The sequence below is a fragment of the Candoia aspera genome, chromosome 6, assembly GCF_035149785.1.
Source record: "Candoia aspera isolate rCanAsp1 chromosome 6, rCanAsp1.hap2, whole genome shotgun sequence".
Classification (NCBI taxonomy): domain Eukaryota; kingdom Metazoa; phylum Chordata; class Lepidosauria; order Squamata; family Boidae; genus Candoia; species Candoia aspera.
The window spans coordinates 75,934,575-75,953,687 of NC_086158.1; the positions used below are offsets into that span (position 1 = coordinate 75,934,575).

General features: G+C 37.6%; 1 protein-coding gene across 3 annotated transcripts in view; it reads right to left on the reverse strand.

Annotated features, from left to right (window-relative positions):
• Window positions 1-8,272: 8,272 nt before the first annotated feature.
• The window catches only part of PTEN (phosphatase and tensin homolog), a 60,271-nt gene continuing 49,430 nt past the window's right edge, over window positions 8,273-19,113 (reverse strand). The window contains exons 8-9 of one of the 3 annotated variants that reach the window (XM_063307460.1): window positions 14,081-14,308; window positions 8,273-11,430 (exon numbers count right to left, since the gene is read on the reverse strand). In XM_063307460.1, the coding sequence (XP_063163530.1) occupies window positions 11,245-11,430; window positions 14,081-14,308 (414 nt within the window). In that variant the 3' untranslated portion in view covers window positions 8,273-11,244. Of the gene's footprint in view, window positions 11,431-14,080; window positions 14,309-18,670; window positions 18,908-19,113 lie in introns of those variants that run through there. The other 2 variants (XR_010068228.1, XM_063307461.1) reach the window with 2 other exon arrangements.

Below are 19,113 nucleotides of genomic sequence, written 5' to 3' on the forward strand. Positions count from 1 at the left end.
TGTATGGATGTTAATACAGCCAAGAGACGGGACCATCCACACGCTTGAGGCCCCAGGCCCGGGCACAAAGCCAGGTCTTCATGGCCTTATGAAAGGCCAACAGGGTCGGGGACATCCTAATTTCTGGAGGGAGGATGCTGCAGAGGGCAGGCGCTACAGAAAAAAAGGCATGCCTTCTAGTTCCTGCCAACCGACACTCCCTGGCTGACGGGACCCGCAGCATACCCAACCTACTGGACGGGCAGAAACAACTGAGAGAAGGTGGTCCCTTAGGTAACCCGGCCCCAAGCCATGAAGGGCTTTAAAGGTGACAACCAGCACCTTGAATTGCACCCGGAAGCACACCGGCAACCAATGCAGCTCAAGTAGCAGTGGTGTTACATGTGTTGAGTATCGGACACTATTTACTATCCATGCAGCTGCATTCTGCACCAGTTGAAGCTTCCGAATGCTCTTCAAGGGCAGCCCCATGTAGAGTGCATTACAGTAGTCCAGACAGGAGGTCACGAGGGCATAAGTGACTGTGAGTGAAGCCTCTCGGTCTAGGAATGGGCGCAGCTGGCGCACAATCCGAAGGTGTGCAAAGGCCCACCTAGCCACGGCTGCCACCTGCTCTTCGAGCAGGAGCCGTGAGTCTACAAGGACCCCCAGATTGTGCACCGGGTCTGTCTGGGGCAGTGCAACCCCATCCAGGACCAAAGATGGAAAAACTTTAGCACCAGGAGGCCCACAAACCCAAAGCCACTCAGTCTCGCTTGGGTTGAGTTGAAGCCCATTGCACCCCATCCAGCCCCTTACAGCCTCCAGGCACTGGGTCAGGACATCCACGGCATCACCCAGGTGGTCTGGGGTAGAGATATAAAGCTGAGTTACTACAGAACATCATGTTTCTTCGAAGTCTAATGAAGACTTTTCCCTTGAATTAGTTTCCCTTGAATTAGTTTCCTTAATTGATAGGAATGTGCCAAAATCAGTTCTGACAGACAGAAACAAAAAACTTCCTAAAGATTAGTGTAGATCCTGACTGTGATTAAATATCCAAAGGCATCTTTTTCAGGAAATTAATGGATTCTACTAATTGTTGGGGGTGTATTCAAAATGTAAATTGGTTCATGTAATGTGATGACATGATGGACAATGACTCACAAAAGGATAAAAGATTTTTCATCTCTTAATTGTGGGAGACTTACCGGCTTTTATGCATGCACTTTTCAATTTATAAAATGGTTTCAAAACAGTAGAAATAATTATTGCTGTTTTTTTTAACTCCAAAATTTGATTACTACAAATTTGGAAGCACGTAACTTCTCTGTCAATTGTATGTTGAACTGAAGCCCTCCTTTTTGTTTCTATATTTGAACAATTTTCTTTTTTTTACTAGCAGGAGTCCCAATGAGGGAGGTCTACCTAGAAATTTAAGAGTGCAAATTACACTAGATGTTTAATGTCCTATTTTTCTTTTTGTTTTCAAATGTATAATAAATTGTTTCTATGAAAACAATTTCCAACCTCCAAAAAACATTGTCTCATAATGTGAAATTAAGTTTATCCAAAGTTTATCAAAATCAAAAGATCATCTGGGTGAGCATATATGTAACATCTGTAGTTACTTATATATTCCCAGTACTGAACTCTTAATATTTAGTGATGGAGGACTATTCATTTTTATTTGGTTATTAACTACTCTAGCACGAATGCCAGGCAGCTAACAAAATGTAAAAATAAAAACAGATGGTATATTTTGGAGGGTGGGGGAGATTAAAACTATTGATAGAATATGTAAAACCTGGCAAGAGAGATGATGTGCGTGTGTGTAAACATACCCATGACTTTATTGCCTGGGGAATAAGCAATGCAGACATGCAGAAATGGTATAAAAAACAGTGAGCAAAATAAAGACGTAAGAAAAAGGAAATACAGATAAACCTAGTTCATACTAACATCATTCACTCTAGCTCGTTCTATCCTTGGAAACCATTCTTGTTTCCACATCTGTACACCTTCATTCATGCTTTTTCTTTTAAAGTCCTTACCTCTCTTTCTGAGGGTTGCATCAACCAAATCCTTGATTTTCTCAGTCTCCCTTTCCCCTTGACTTACTCACTCCTCTTCTATATTTGCTTTGGGATTTCATCCCCATTCTATGTAACCAAACTACCACAACATACATTCCTACCATTCACTTTTCTTTCAATCCACATCCGTTCATCCCCTATTCATTCTTGAGCATCTCTCCTTGTTTTATTACAAAAATTTAAATAACCCATACCCACTGCAGTCAGCTTCCTTTTATGTTTCTCATTTCCATATAACCTGAGATCCCCACAGAGTATCATCAAAAAAGTCAAGATGGTGGCTGCAACAGTGTGATTGAAACTCAGGCCATTTTTAATGTGTCACGCATAAAAAACTGGTGGGGCTTTGATTGCCACATTGGAGGCATGATCTTGACTGTTTTTTACTATACCTTGCACAAAGTGGGCAGATGCATGGTTTTACACACAGCCATGTTTGCTTCTTCCAGCAAACTTTATTCCTTGCAACAGACCATATATTACCTATAATCTTTTAACCAGCATTTGCACATCCTAAATTCCTCTATTATACCATCTTTAGTAAGCATACTACCAAGGTGCACAAATTCAGCTACTTATTGAACTACTAGGGGTTTTTTTTTTTGCCATTTATGTATAATTTCATTCCATTTTCCTTATCAAACTCAACTGTCCTGGTCTTTCTTACATTAATTTTCAGATTCATATTTTTCACTATGTCATATAGTCTAATTTCCACCGCAAATCATTTTTCTCAGCCTATAACATGGCATTGTCTGCATACAATAGGATTTATACTTTGATGCCTGTGATCTGCACACTTCTTAATTTCATCAGGAACATTCTTATAGACTTATCCATGGAGTAAACCAAGGGAAGATCACACATACTTGTCTTACTTCCAGATCAGTGTGAACCATTCACTAAACTTTCCATTTATACTTATGAATGCTTTATTTCCATCATATACCATTACTGCATTCACAATTCTTACTAACCTTCAACTCCATATTCATGCAAAACATTCTATATTCAAGCCTACTCATTGTATATTATTTCTAAATCAGGAACTGTACAATAAGCTTTTTCTCTTATATTCATGCATTTCCCAATGACCTGTATACCTCCTGCTCAGCACTGAAACTATACTGCACTTCCAAATGGTGCTCATTTTCACTTCTCATACCCTTTTAAACAGAAATCAACCAAACAGCTTCCTAGGCACATTTAACATACCCATCGCTCTGTAGTTTTTGCATTCACTCTTGCTAACTTTCCTTTTGTACAAGGGAACAATAACAGCATTATTCCAACTGTCAGGCACAAATGCACTCCTCATGCACACTTAAATAAACCCACTGCCTAAACATTAGAAGAGCTGGGGCCAAACGTAAGTGCTGAGGAAGTGTATTCTATAGCTTGGGACCAAGTTAGGAATAGACCCTCTCCTATGGGTCAGAATTATGGATTTTTGACCACAACAGCATCTCTCCTGCAATTCGTAACAACCAGTAAGGTTAACAACAGGAGACAAGATCCTTTAAATAGTTTTCTGCAATGTACTGTTCCTCATACTGCACTTGGTTCAGAATGGGTCTGAGCCACAGCCATAACCCTAATCTGCTCTATCAGCTGTACCAGGTCCATAATAAATTATCCCTTCGGTGTCTAAACAGATGGCCGGATTAAATCTTTTCCAATACTGTATATACTTTTCTGACACCTCTATGTAATGAAGGGAGACATCCTTCATTAGTGACACTGTTACAAAGCAACCTCTTGAGAAGTTTACCTGATGCTACTTTCATGTCTTCCCAGTAGCAAGTACAGATACTTTGGTTTACCCAAGCCTTTTCAACAATTCACATAGCCAGGGCATATAACCTGTGCTTTACGGTCCTGTTGTTTCATTCCAGTTGTGCTTTGTTTGTATTTAAACTTGTTGCAGGTAATAAGGGGAAAGGCTTCTCCACTTATAAGCAAAGTCCATCAAAAAACAAAGATGGAGCAAGGAGTTTAGCAAGCCCCAAGGGAGGAATACATTGATACACCGGGGCTTATGGCCACCACCTTGGTAGCCAGATTCTAAGGACACTGAATCTCTTAAATTTGATTGAGGCCCTTAAAATCTCTGTGCCTGATCCTTATGGGAAAACTATGAAATGATGAAAACACAACATTGAATTCACTGACCTCAGATGATGCAGAATATTCATGCCTGGCAGATACAAACAACTGTGAACATCACTATTCACACGAGCAACCCACTGTGTTTGAGAACTATTCAGCAATCCTGCATTAAACTTGTTGCACCATAACTAGCATGGCTACAACTAGAATGGCTACATTGGCTTCTGATTGCCATTAGGAAGTACCTCAGCAATTGTCCTCTTGAGGACAAATCTTCGGTGGCACAATGCACTAAGATAATGTGACAGCTCCCTTTTTAAACTGAGTTAAAGAATGTTAAGACATTAACTATTAGCATATTAATAGGAATAACAAGGAACATTCAGAATGAAGACAGTGGCAGAATAACACTATTTACAGAATCCAATCAAAATGTTGTGATTTCTCAAGTAAAGATCAGTAATTAGCTTTGATAGAACACTCTACTTCGGTAAATAACTACATTTACTCAAGAGTGAGGAAAGGATTGTAGAAATTACTAAAATTATAGTTAAAGAAAACATTTTCAGCAGTATTACACTGCAGGAACAAATGTCAGTTAAAATCCTACTTGATTTCCCAAGGTCATTTTAGATTTAAGATAAAGATTTGCATATTTTCTAAGTAATATAATGGAAAACATTCAGAGTCAAAGTAAGGAAGCGCTAAACATTCTTAGTTATCTGATCAAGTTAAATGGGAATGTGAAAGATCTTTCCCATTCATGCATATACCCACTCACTTATCTTGAATGGCAAGGAAAATGAAGCATTGATAGTTTGTTGGCAGCTGTGGACTTGACACAGCTTACAGGCACAGCCTGATGTGGGCAATGGTAAGATTTCCATCAAATACATCTCTTTTCAAAATCACATTGACTTCCTGATTTATTTTTTTGCTTTTTTTGGTTTCATTGAAACATTTTATACTTGAAAGTTTGCAACTGCAAGAAATTCTTGGTTTATATCCACTGATGCAAGGCTTAAGACTGCATCAGCTCTGGGTGGAGCGATTTAACACACAAGCAGGAAAGAATAAAAAAGATAACAACATGAAAAGGTCCTAGGTAAAAGCTTATTTTGCCAAACTCCCACTTTAAGTTATCAATCCATTCATCTCCATCATACTATTTTCTTTTGAGGTAAGCAGTATGATGCAAAGTGAAGGAAAAAAGCAAGCCGAAGAATTAAGGCATGAGGAAAAAAAAGCAGGTGTGGGGAGGAAATATAGATTTACTGTATCCCCATTCATTATACCTCTACATAACTTACTATCCCTGCAAACCATCCTTGCTCTTCCTACATCTGTACACCTCTTCTTACACTGCTTGTTGTTCCTTAAACTTCTCATATATTTTTTGAGGATCTCAACAGATCCATCCAAACAGAACTTTCTTGGTCTTCCCTCTTAACCCAGTCAGTCTTTGTCTATTTGGGTGGCAGTCTAATTCTAATTCAATCTTTCTATATGACTGAACCATCTCAATGTACTTCTTTTGTACTGGTCACTCACCTGTATATAGAATCTACATTCATTCAGCACCCATTCATTCTTGATCCTGTTTTACCACACACACTTCTCAATTAACCCATTCCATCCAACTTATTTCTATGCCTCTATTGACATACCCAGCTCTCATTTCCATGTAAGAAAGTGCAAAGAATCACAGTTAGACACAGCATGTTTGCTTCTTTCAACCAACAGTCATTCCTCACAATAAACCATAGTACCCACTATCTTTATACTAGCATTTGCATGTGTTAAAAGTTCTGCATCCATTTTCTCATCTCTAGTAAGCATTCAAGAGAGCCGGTTGGGTCTAGAAGTGAAGGTAGAGTGAGAGTGGGAAAATTTAGGAGTTCTAGTCCCTGCTTAGGCGAGAAGCCAGCTGGGTATCTTTGGCCCAATTACTCTTTCAGCCCTAGGAAGAAGGCAATGGCAAGCCACTTCTGAAATTGCTGCCAAGAAAATTGCATGGACCTGTCCATGTAGTTGCCAGCAGTCAAGTCTGACTAGAAAGCAGGAAAAAAAAATTAAGTTTTCTACTAAACAAATTAATCCTCATACACTAGGTTGTTGTTGTTGTTGCAACAACAACTTGCAATTGTTCATTCCATTTTCCTTGACAAATGCTACCTTGATCTTTAAGGGGCTGATTTTCAGATCCATGCTCCTTGTTGCATCATACAACCTATCTAACATTCACTGAAAATCATTTAGGTTCTCAGACAACAGAACTGCAATGTCTGCATACAAAGTATATGGACATTCATGTGCCCAACCAACACGCTGCTAGCATCACCACAATCAGTCCTTACAGATTTATCCAGAAATACATAAAAGAACCAACACATTTTTCTTTTACTCCTAGTGCTGAAGTATACTATTCACTAAATATTCCATTTATTCTTGTGCATGTTTTACTTCCATCATATATGGTAGTAACCTTACGATATTCAGCAACACACCTTCTATTTCCACTATTTCATAATTCAAGCTTATCAAATTTATGTTTTCTTTAAATCAACCAATGTACAATAAGAGTTTGCTCAGATTCTTGTCTTTTACAGTAAAAGTAAGTATTGGTGACTAGCATGGTAAAGCACATGCAAATGCCTAGATGCAGTTACTAGCAGAAACTCAGAACATCTCTTTGATGAAATTTGTAAGATTTAAGCTGTGCCTGCATTTCCGCTGCTGCTGCTGCTGCTCCAAAGTGGTAAGAACAGTTGTGAGACTTTCAATCTTTGAAAACAAGTACAGCATAAAAGGACATTTTGTGCAGAGCTCAATACATCGCTCAAGAATGCTACAAACTCAGATCATCTCGACATTCAATCGAACTTGTCTGTATGTATTTAATAGATGTCCAATCATATAATAAACCTGAACGATTACTATAGTTTTAAACAAGATTCTTACACTGGTTTCCAACAAAGCTATGCGTATTTACTTTAACCTTGTAAAAGACTTTTGGAGCAGTTTCCAGAGATATTAACATTATAAATGCTTCTGCCATATTTGATTCTTGCATGGAAAGAAATCATTTGCTAAAATTGCTTGTTTCTAGTGGTGATAAAAGATTCAAAGGCTGCTGGATTAAATCCATCCAGATCTAATATATTCAACCTAACACCATGAAAACAAAAAGACCTCTATTAGACATTTGATGTACATTCAGACTGTATTTGTTCAAGTCAGTTTCTCAACTTTGCCAACTTTAAGATGTGCGGACTTCAACTTCCAGAATTCCCCAGCCAGCCATGCTGGCTGGGGAATTCTGGGAGTTGAAGTCCGCACATCTTAAAGTTGGCAAGGTTGAGAAATACTACTTTAAGTGCTCTAGTATGGAATGGAAATAAAAGAGCTGCCTTACAACCCAACCAGAATAGTGGGCTATTTAGTATACCATCTTCTTCAGTTTTCCTTGACCTCAGGCAGATTTCTCAAACTTTTGAGTATGATTACTTTAAACTGAAGAACACACCAGAATCTTTTAAACGTGTTTTCACATGCAACTTTTTAATGTAGGGTTAGGCACGCAATATCCTCCAAATGTCTTGGACTTCAGCTCTCATGAGCCCCAGCTAGCCCAAAAGCAAGAAACTTAGAGCATTGTGGTGAAAATATATATGGAGGACACCATGTTACCTGTCCCTGCTTTAATGCAAAGCTTCAGCTGCAACGCAGTGCTATGCCCACTCGAATGCACCCAAAATAAAGAAGGTGTAGATCCCAAACATGAAAAGTTATTTATAGCCATATTCATACATTCGTAATGGAAAACTCCATGACACTCTAAACATTACAGGGAATTGTTCCCTTTAAAATCCAATTAAAAAAAGTAACAAAATCCCACCCATTTGCCTTTTTAAGAAACTTGAAATTTGGCAGTGTTTTTAAACGTGCTTACTATGACTCACATGACTTTATAGAAACATAAGCATTTTATTCAATATACTTCCATATATTTATTTTTTTTATTTATATATTTAAACAATTTATATGGCCGCCCATCTCACAAAAGTGACTTAATACACCCAACACAGTGACAAGAATGAAACTTTAATCAGTTTTAAGTGGAGTTTTAACACTAAGATAAAGGGCTGTTAAACACAATAACAAACGGACATCTGATTCATATGAGACATTAACCTGTACATGTCATTTTCTTGTTGTGTGCATAGCATTACACACAGAGCCACTGTTGCACAGCACAATAGTATCTGAAGAGGCTGAATCAGAATAAGGCTGCTTAAATAGATTTTTTAAAAGTGTGTGTGTGTGTTCTATATGAAAACGGACTGAGAATTTTGAACTGGTGGAGTATAGAGGCAGCTCTACCCAACACTGCAATTAAAGCCTCCGTTTAGTGCACAGTTCCACCCCTTCCATCTGCATGCATGACACATTTTAACAGTATTTTAAAAAACGTAAACGAGGCACTTTGTGGCAACCACAGGCATCGTTAACATATTGCACGTTGCTAGAATTTAAACATGGAACTGTACACTGGCACCCTAAACTTATTTCTTCCTTTTTTCCTCCCTTAAAGCTGAAAGCAATTGATGCTGCATATAAATGACCCTTCAGTTTACAACCATGCCACAGCAAAAACCCTTGGTGCTAATTTAGACAACTGCCCTTTAACTATTGTGACAAACTACTGGAAGTTAGACTACAGATGAGGAGGGATGGCACAGGGCCTAACAGTAAGCTCCTGTCAAAATGCCTTCAAGTAATTTCAGACATGTAAGCTACTGTACATCCAAGAATTTAAGCACACAATCCCAAAACTCAAGAAATTACCAAAGGAGAATGCATTTTCATGCCAATGATGACTACTGTTATAAATAAAGTTTGAATTAGGACTCAAACCTTTCAGTCAGAAGAATTCTTGCCATGTTCTATGGGATGGTAGCCGAAATAAAGTATAGGAGTATGCATAATATATATGTCATACATACATACAAACATATATATGTATATATAAATAATGACAATTTCCTTTCCAATGACTATACCATTAAAACATAAGCAAGGCTTCTCAGAACCACTGACACATTCAAAATCCAAAACCCTTACTCAGACCTTCACACTCCAAAGGAAAAACAACAGTGCAAAAAGCCATTCAACAATTTCCAATCTGGCGCTCCCTGCTAAATAGCAGAACTGTACAAGACATTGAACACTGTCAACATCCAAATATTTTAAAGCACTACTTTTTTAGGTAGCTAATGTCGCTTGCAAAATTGTTGAATAAAAGCCAAGTTCAATGCAGTTCACTGGACAAAAGCCAGAGGTAATTCTGAAGTCACCTCTTGCCAATCAAATCTCCATCTTCCGTACTGTAGAACTGTATCAACTTAGGAAGCCTGAACATTAGCTTTTTAAAAAGTTTACATAATGGATGAAAGCTATGATTCTGTGCAGCTACATGCAAGCTCTACTAAAATCAGTATAAAATTATAGGCACAGAACTATACACAGGATTAGGAAAGATAACAAAATTCACCAATGAATGTTGAAGGAGCAAGCTTGCTCCTTTGTCCAGTATTCAGCCTGAGTTTTGTCTTGACTAGTTGCCACTACAATCTTATTAATGCTAATGGACTGGCACAATGGATTTCAAATTCGTTTACTCAAGTGGGATAACTAATAATGAACATGTTAACCAATAAGCAAACAGGTTTTTACACAGAAAATCAAAATGGCAATTCCAAATGTTTTGAAAGACAAAAAAGGATGGGGGTGGTGGGGGTGTTTTTTAGGAAAAATATTGCTCCAACATTTATCATCCAAAGCTTGGGGAATGGCAATTGTAACACACAAAACAACTTTGTAAGCCCGTTTCTGCTAGATAACCATCACATAGGTATGATTAAATTATTACCGTAGCCCTTTGCAGGCATTTGGACTACAAACGTATCCCAAGGGCGAGGGTGCACAGGTGAGCATCACCCGTAACATCCTTGTGCCTACAGCAGGAAGATCTGCAGGGGGTGTTGGGTTCAACCAGATACACCTGCAACTCTTGCAATGGGGACTCCAGCCTTCTCAAGCCTTCCAAACACTGAACAGCAATTACATTCTTTGCAGCACTTGTAACTCCCTACAGATCTTAGTGACTACAGGTAGATGTGAAATTCTGCAGAGGAGCTAGATGTGCAGGGATGTTGGGGTGGAGCCTGTATGCACACTCATTCACCCCACTTTCGACCCTCGTGTGTGCAAGCTGAAAACCTACGGTTTCATGTATAACCACATTTTTTCTCCCTTCATTAATAGAGCTCTGATGATGCCACTGAAGGTTCGTTCCTGTTCCCCTCCAGCTGCCTTTTCTAGCACCATTATGCTTAAAAAAATAAAATGCACAAACAAGCAGTGACAGCAGCAATTCCTCAAATGTCCAGGATTTATTACTGTAGCATGCGAAAGAGGTGCATGTAAGCTAGAAATTGTACAGTGTCCAGGGTCCAGCATAGAACATTCCTTTCTCAGCTTCTCCTTCCACACTCCTATCCATGGTACATGCATTTGAATGTAGTAAAACCCAGTAACTTCTCTGAGCCAACTGCAGACTTAGTCTGTTGCCACAAAAGTGCAAAGAAAGGGGCAGGATGTGAACCTGTGTATTAGAAAGAGCTTTACAGGAACTTCAGTTGGTGACAGAACACAAAAGGAAGATTCCTACGTATACACATCAGATCTGTCTCCACTTTTATAAAACTGGAATTAAATGGGAAAGTGCCATTTTTGTGTATTCCTAATTGAAATTACAATGTCCTCTTGACACCAAAAGGTATATACATAACATAGCTACGTAACCTTTTTCTTTTTTCAATGGGACAAGTGTCAAGCCAAAGGCTTAATAGGGCAAAACGAGATTGGTCAAGAAAAGAACTGTTCCTACGACAGATAATTCTGACACAATGTCCTATTGCCATTTTAAAAAGTCCATAATTCAGTTTATTCAAGTTTTCTTCTTCGTGGTATTTTTTCCCAAATAAAAAAAAAATATTCAGACTTTAGTAATCTGTGTATGCTGATCTTCATCAAAAGGTTCATTCTCTGGATCAGAGTCAGTGGTGTCAGAGTATCTATAGTGATCAGGTTCATTATCACTAACATCTGGTGTGACTGAAGTTGAGCTGCCAGCTTCTGGGTTTGATGGCTCTTCTACTGTTTTTGTGAAAAATAGCTTCACCTAGGAAAAAAGAGAACAGAAATTAGGGTGTATGTGCTTAGAAGAGCTACTGCCTGGCCCAGCTGTAACATAAAAGGCAAATGAAGTATCTGATACGATGCAAATATCTATTTAATTAAGTGCAAACTAAAAGGATCAGAGTAACGTTACACAAAAAGCAATGGAAACCTACAAAAGCAGCATCAATTATGTCAAAGACTTTATTGATTTGAGCATTCCCATTAATTTGGGTGTGTACGATTCTTTTCTCTGCACTTTGTGGCTCAGAGGTTTGGCCAGAATGGACTTGCATCTGGCCAACTGAAGCTCCAAACATCTTTCTTTTTCAGGGTTTCAGCTGAGACAAGTCTGGAGACATCTTGCTGTGTGTGTAGAGCAAGGCTGATGCATCTTTCCCCTTTTTTCCTCTTGATTCTGACAAGTATCTGAATCAGTGGGTCTAAAAGCTCATTGGGATTCTTACAGAAAACAATGGGACAAAATAACATTCCTTCATGACATACATGTGTGCTTATGAATTCCAAAATAAAATTAAGAAAACCCATTTTCTTTCCCAAGCATTACTGAACAGATTTCAATAAAGACCAGATTATGCCAAAATAAGGATAGATTTTCCAGCATAGATGTATTAGTCTATTAATATTTTTAAAAATCAGTGTTTTAATGTTTTCAATGTTAAAAAAAGGTTAAGAGGAAACTTATTTGAATATATGTCTGTTATTTACATAAAGACACTGTTTATTATTAAAACTTAGATACTGTTGAATATCCAACACATCTACCAGTAACTAATCCGTAGCCTTCATTTTTAAAGTAAGCCTAAATTCAAGAAACTGACTACAGTATCTAGGCTAACTTGGACTTTTTATTTCTTCGCTTATCTGATTTTATACCACTTTGCCTGATGAAAACTTTTAGAGAATGAAAAGCTGACATACCCTCTGTGTAGCATTCTGGTTGATCTAATAAAGGGACTGTCCAACAATTTTAACTGGGTGCACTCATTACTTTTCCCCCCCATACATTTACCTGAAAGCTTATGAACTGGCTACTTCCCTTTCTTTGAGTTGTCATCAGTGAATTCAACACATGGGTCCATTCTGAAGCCTTCCAGAGTTTACAGAATTGTTTGCCCCACCCCATGCAACCAGATGCAACATGCACCTTCCAGTTCCTAAAACCCAACCTGAAGAAGTGCAGCTACAGGTAAGCAACTGGTTATTCTTCACTGTGGCCTGTGATTCACATTCATAGGTGAATCTACAAGCTACTTAAAAGGAGATGTCTGGTGACATAAACAGTGAACAGAAAGGATGGTCCTTTCAAAGTACAACCTACATCGCCAACCACCAGAACTGCTAGTGGAAATACCCCAGAGGAAGACTGGTGACATTGCCAATACTCTTGTGAAGTAAACATGGATCAGAAAGGAACCTGGTAAGCTTGTAGCAAAACTTGATTGTTGCCACTATACATTTGTAAAAAGTGAGAGCACAATAAACATAGCTGATCATTAAGTATGCTGCCGCTTGCAGGTATTTAATGCTGGATTCCAGGATGAAGATAGATATCCTTAATGTTGCAGACATAACATTCCCTTCCAGCACTGCCTGTGTGTGCACTCAGACACTGAAGTCAAGTCACTGGCCAAGCTGTTACCAAATTACCTTACATCGTGCTGGAATGAGTTTATTAAACTACTTGTTAGCAAGCTTTCCTACATTCCATAAAATGAGATTGCTCTATGATTAGCTAAGTCTGGGACTCTGTTTTTCTCTTTATTCTTATATCCTTTGACTGCTTTGTCTCTGTTTCTTCTAATAATCTCTGTAAAAGAATTTGCCAGTCATGACAACCTCTGCTGGCCTCCACTGAGCTTGATTCACTTACATATTTGGTCTTCCATATAGACATGCCTTAAAAGATTTGGTATGCCTCTCAAACTTTGAGTGGTTTTTATTGTGTCTTGATGTTTGCAGCTGAAACAGGTAACTGCAGATGCAGAGTTCAGAACATTTTTAGGGAGGATCTATGTGGAAAGGAAGGAATGAAAGCAAGGTAACAGGAAGATTGTCTGAAATTATCCACCAGTGGACACATTCTTTGATGCAGGGCAGACTAGTTCCAGAATCTGCCAACCTTAAAACTTGGTATCAGACAGCAGCTCATGAATGAGAAGAACAATTGTGACAAACCTGTTTAGTGAATGTTTGGCAGTGTTACTGCACAAATTTCACCAAGGCAGAAAAGCACACTTTATGTCCATCCAAGAAGGAAATCTGTTCCCACAACATTAGAACTTGGGAAACAGAGGGCATGATGTGCTGATGCACAACTCAAGAAGTCTGCAGAAAAGCTGAGAAAAATGAGGAAAAAATGAATAATACTGATAAGCAGAAATAATATCAGCTCAATGACAAATGTACTATTGCTGCAGCAGTTTAAAGCAAGGGTTCAGTTGCAGCCAAGCTTAGTTGCATCGTAACTGGGAGAGATGGAATTCTCACAAAACAATTCTGTAAGTTCTAGAAAGTTCTGAATAGGCCTCTGTGCAGGGATGTAAGCCATGTGTGTGAATCAGAGACCACATTGTACAACATAAATTGCACACATTTCTGTCCCATTACTTGACTGCTTTGAAGATACTTACTCTAAAGTTTGGAGAAAAATATCGATTTGCCTTGTCCTTATTTGCCTTGTCCAAATCATTTTTTGTTAGTGTAAGGATTAAATATTCCTTGTCATTATCCGAACGCTCTGTACTGAAAATTCCATCAAGTTCCTGATCTCCAAGAAGACTTCCATTTTCTACTTTGTCAGAGTTTTCTTCTAGTCCTGGTATGAAAAATGTATTGACCCAGAAATGAAACATTTTGTCCTAAAGATAGAAAAGGAGATTGCTTTAATATAGTACAATAACCATCTATTTACAGTCTTAGGTTTAACTGCACAAACATAGACATAAGCACAACATATCTGCAAAATTTTACACCGAGGAGAGATCTGCTTCTCTTTCTGTTTCCATGCTGGCAAACAGTGTTACTCCCACCCCCCATGCTTCTATTGGACTTGAACATTTTGATTTTGTTTCTCCAGTAACTGGATTACTACCCAATTAAAAGTATTTCTCCTTATAGTTTGAAATCAGGGATGGATGGAAGGCGCCTTCCAATTGACACCAAGCTGAAGTACTATGCACACCATTTCCTGAGAAGAGAGAAATTGCTCTGTAATTGGCATTTTAGAATCAGCATTGTGCAAAGAGGATCACAATATATCCCTAAATGCAGCCCTGGACTAAAAAGTGGATTACAATTACAATGAATACAGTTCTGGGATTCACAAACTTTACATCTGGAAATCTGGTCCTGCTAACTTGGGACAAATTGTGTTCATGTATGACAAGAAACATACTAAGCAAAGACACAGCAAGATAAGCAAAGATAAACAAGACTGAACTTCAAATTAAATTTAAAATGGGCCTGGAGAACAAACTATTCTCTTAAAAATACCCCAAGGGGAAAAATATTTGATTTATGCTAAACCTAATTTATACAACAGAGAAAACCCTGTGGTGCCTTGATGATCTCACAGTGAGGTCAAATCAATCCTCAATTGCCCCCCTGTCAAACTTCCCTGAATTTTCCTGATATACAGTAATTTTCCTTATGCCATGAGCAAACTATGCACTACCAAGCTAATGGTGGCTGGATTACTGACAAGGCAACACCAACTTCCAAACACTTCTGGGAAGGAAGATATATATATTGGAGTTCTTGGTGTTCTCTGAACTTGGTTGTTTGCTTGCAGACATTTCATTACCCAACTAGATAACATCATCAGTGCGGGGATTATTTTTTTCTCCCACTCATACTAAAATATGAGCTAGGGGGTGCAATACTTGTTCTTTTATTGAAAAGCAAGCACGGAATGGATGTTTATAATCTTCTTTGAAAGTTACAAATTTCACAGACTCTCTAGAAACAAGTGCAATAGATAAGAATTGTAATAACACTTTAACTAAAATAAAAATAAACCTGATGTAAAAATTGTCTGTCTATCCATTCCTCCCTCCTGCTGGAATCAAAAAAGTCCCAACAACTTACACAGAACACAATAAAAACAACTTAAAATATCTACGGTAGCATATAAAACCACACAAGAATTTCACAAGTACAGCAATAAAGATAGGTATAATATTTTCTTTATTTTGATAGCCCTAAATAGGTCTATTAGAAATTATCAAAAGCTATGACTGTTCATAAAGCTGAATTATCACTGAAATACATTTTTATTGTACTGAAATATTTTTAAACAAATTTTGGATGATAGTATATTGATTGCTTTTGTTTTTACGTACATATATGTATTAATGTAAGATTGTTATTATGTATAGTTGTATTGTGTCTGGCCTTAGGGCTGTAATAAACGTGGTTGACTTGTACTGAAAGGTACAGTCAGCAAGAATGCAATTTCCACTAGTTTCATCCCCAATTCACCATAATGGGCATAAATATTTTACCTAATGTGGATTTTCCATTATAGGTTTATGGGTTTTCTTTAAGTAACTATATGATCTGCAAGTAGGCAAAGGAGCCCATCTGTCACCAGTGCAACACTGATATAAAAAGTTGTCTCATCAAAGAACTATTTTTCAAAGTCATGCCATTACAGTTATTTCAATAAAAAGATGCAGAAGGTCTGAGTTAAAGCCTCAATGTGCATCTCACTTGTTTTTTTCTTCTTACAAATCACAGAAACAAAATGCTTTAATACCTCTAAAAACTTGTCCAGTTTGGGTAAATTATGCTAAGGTAATTTAAAAAAAGAATTCAGTCAATTGAGTATTGTAAAGCAAATGATATTTTAAAGATTTATATGTCTTTTGCATTACTTTTCTATTTAGCAAACACAAAAAGGTATTACTATTTCTAAATATTATATTGTTAATAACTGACCAAGGCATTTCAGGGCAGTACACATCATCCATCATCCTACTGAAGTACCTTGCAAGAACAATCACATAAAGCAAAAGAACAATATAGGAATATTAAAATATCTCTAAAATTGATTGAAATTTTAACGTAGTTGCACTGCTCACCATCCAAGATAATAGTTTTTTCTTATAATCTAGCTTTGAGTATACAGGCATTAAATTCTCTACAACCCTCTCAAACAGGCCTGGCTTTAGCACCAAAACTCCAGTCCAGGCTGACTTTTGCCAAGATAAAAACTACCTTATTTTGTTTCTTGTATCTTTTAATGCAATTTATTAGTAGTAGAGCAAACTTGGGGAGATGTTTTTTTTATGAAGGTGATGCACTCATCACTGAGAAATGTTATGTTGTGCAGCAGAGAAATATGAGAACAATTAGATGTTCAAGCTTGTCCAGAAAATTGGAAATTGTCTCCCTAATCTATGTTATGTAGCATACAATGATATATATTTTATGGTTTAATAACTAGGTTTTAACTGATACAATTAAATTTAATTAATTAATTTTAATTAAATTAAATTTAAAATTTAAAATTAATAAAAATTAAATTAAATTAAATTAACAATTAAATGCAAAAATTGAAGGACCCATATTTTTTGCATTTTAAAAAAAGAATATTCTCTATTAAAATTGCTTAGAAAAGTAACCAAGTTCTCAATAGGATCTTTAGAAGGAATGCATTTTTATTCCATGGGTGAATCCTAAGAGCTGTCAAAGACCTGATTTAAAATATTAAATCTACTGAAATACACATGTACAAAAACAAATTCCTCTGTAGATGTGTATTATGATTGGCATACTTACGATTCTTGACCCTGTGCTAGCAGATGATCTTGCCGAGTGGCCTCATGTAGAATTTTATATAAAAGTGGGGAGAGCATTGCATCCTGTGGGACACCACAAAGGGTCTTAGGCTGAATCTCTCCCCACTGACTGAAACCACACCCAGAGGAAGGAGAACCACTGCAAAACAGCATCCCACCCCACCCCACCCCTCAGAGACGGTCTAGCTAGCAAATATATTTACAATTTCCCAATTTACTGTTACAACTACTACTCTTATCCCTATCAGTTCATACGGATATAATTTACTTGATTTGAAATTATTTTTCCCTAATTCCTGCTTAGTTTTTAAGCCAATGAAGACATTTAGTATTTTAAGATGCATACTATTAAATGAAAGACATTATATTTGCAAATATGCATTTATTATTAGTAATAACAATAATTTATTAAATTTATATGCCACCCGACTCCCAATGACTCTGGGCAGTTTACAATTGTTAAAACATTTAAAACAAAGCCAAACCTTTAAATCTTAAAAATTTCTCCCACGTAAATTAAAAATTTCAATTGCACAAATGTCCCTCACAGAGCACAAAGCTAATGCATTAATTTATTGTATCTTTAACAATGTATCTTTTTTGTAGTGAAATCTAAAAGCAGATTCCAGTTCGAAAGTTTTTTTTCCCCCAATTTCTACATATAGAGGTCCATCAGTATATACAGGCCCATTCCATACTAATCTGAATATAATAAGCTGCACCACCCAGTACACAAGGGGAAGGTCTCAACAAAGGTGTTTTTAAGGGAAAAAAAATTAGAAGTGGGGACCCCCAGCAATGGCCCAATTATAATTCAATGGCAAAGAGAGTTAGACTGGCACATGAGAGGGAGGGAGAGCTAATAAATACAAAGGAGAGGCAATGAAACACAAGCCACTGGAGAAAGAAGACAAAGAATAGCTATCTCCATATGCAATTTCCTGGTTCACCCTGAAAAGGTATTTTAAAATGTCCCGAGATGAAGTGGGAGCTATTTATAAATATTAATGGAGTCATTTCTACTGGAATAGCTGGCACAGCAGCCACTGTTTTGCTGGCTATTCCAGCAGAAGTATCCCACATGTGTAGACACACATATTCAGAAGTCCTGAAGTAGCCACACCAAGCCTTTGAGCAGCCACTTTGAGGACCAGGACCAGAGGGCGCTTTGCAAAGTGGCTTGGTGAATTATTTCCAAAGCCGTATTAAGTTTCTTTTGCTGATATGAGGACAATGATAATGGAGTTAATAAATTTGGGCTTTTCCCATCTAGTATAATAGATCACAGCAATTCAAACAAAAATGAGACATACAGATATAGTTAGGCCAGCCTCTTATGACACTAATTAGGTGTTGTTAATCATTTCCAGAGGGACTCCCAAGTAAGTGAACAAATGACCACAATCTGCTCAGGATTTACCTTGTGACATTCGATTTTGTTTTCCTGTTTGTACAAGAAATGGCCAGATGAAGTCTGATGAAGTCAGTGGAAAGTCTGATCAGGTGCCATTAAGATTTACTTCACATGCTATTTATTTAGCCTTAGTTGGGATCCGGGTTTCTTGCACAAGCAGAAGGCAATTCTGCCAATCCTCCTTCTGCTGCAGCCCCCAGCCTTCCACTCTTTCCACAGGGTCTTTTGACCCTCAAGAATAGCTTTGAGGAGCACATGCAACCAAAAGGAAGAAATATATATGAAATCCCCAAAGCTCTTTTCTAGATTCAGTCTTTTATCTGTGGGCTTTGCCATGCAACGTCATTTCTAATTACTGAATAAAGTCAAGCAATTTTCCTGCAGTCTGGCACTTTCCCCCCAGAACCGGTCCGAAGAAGAAAAATCAGCTTATTTTGGTGGTGGACTG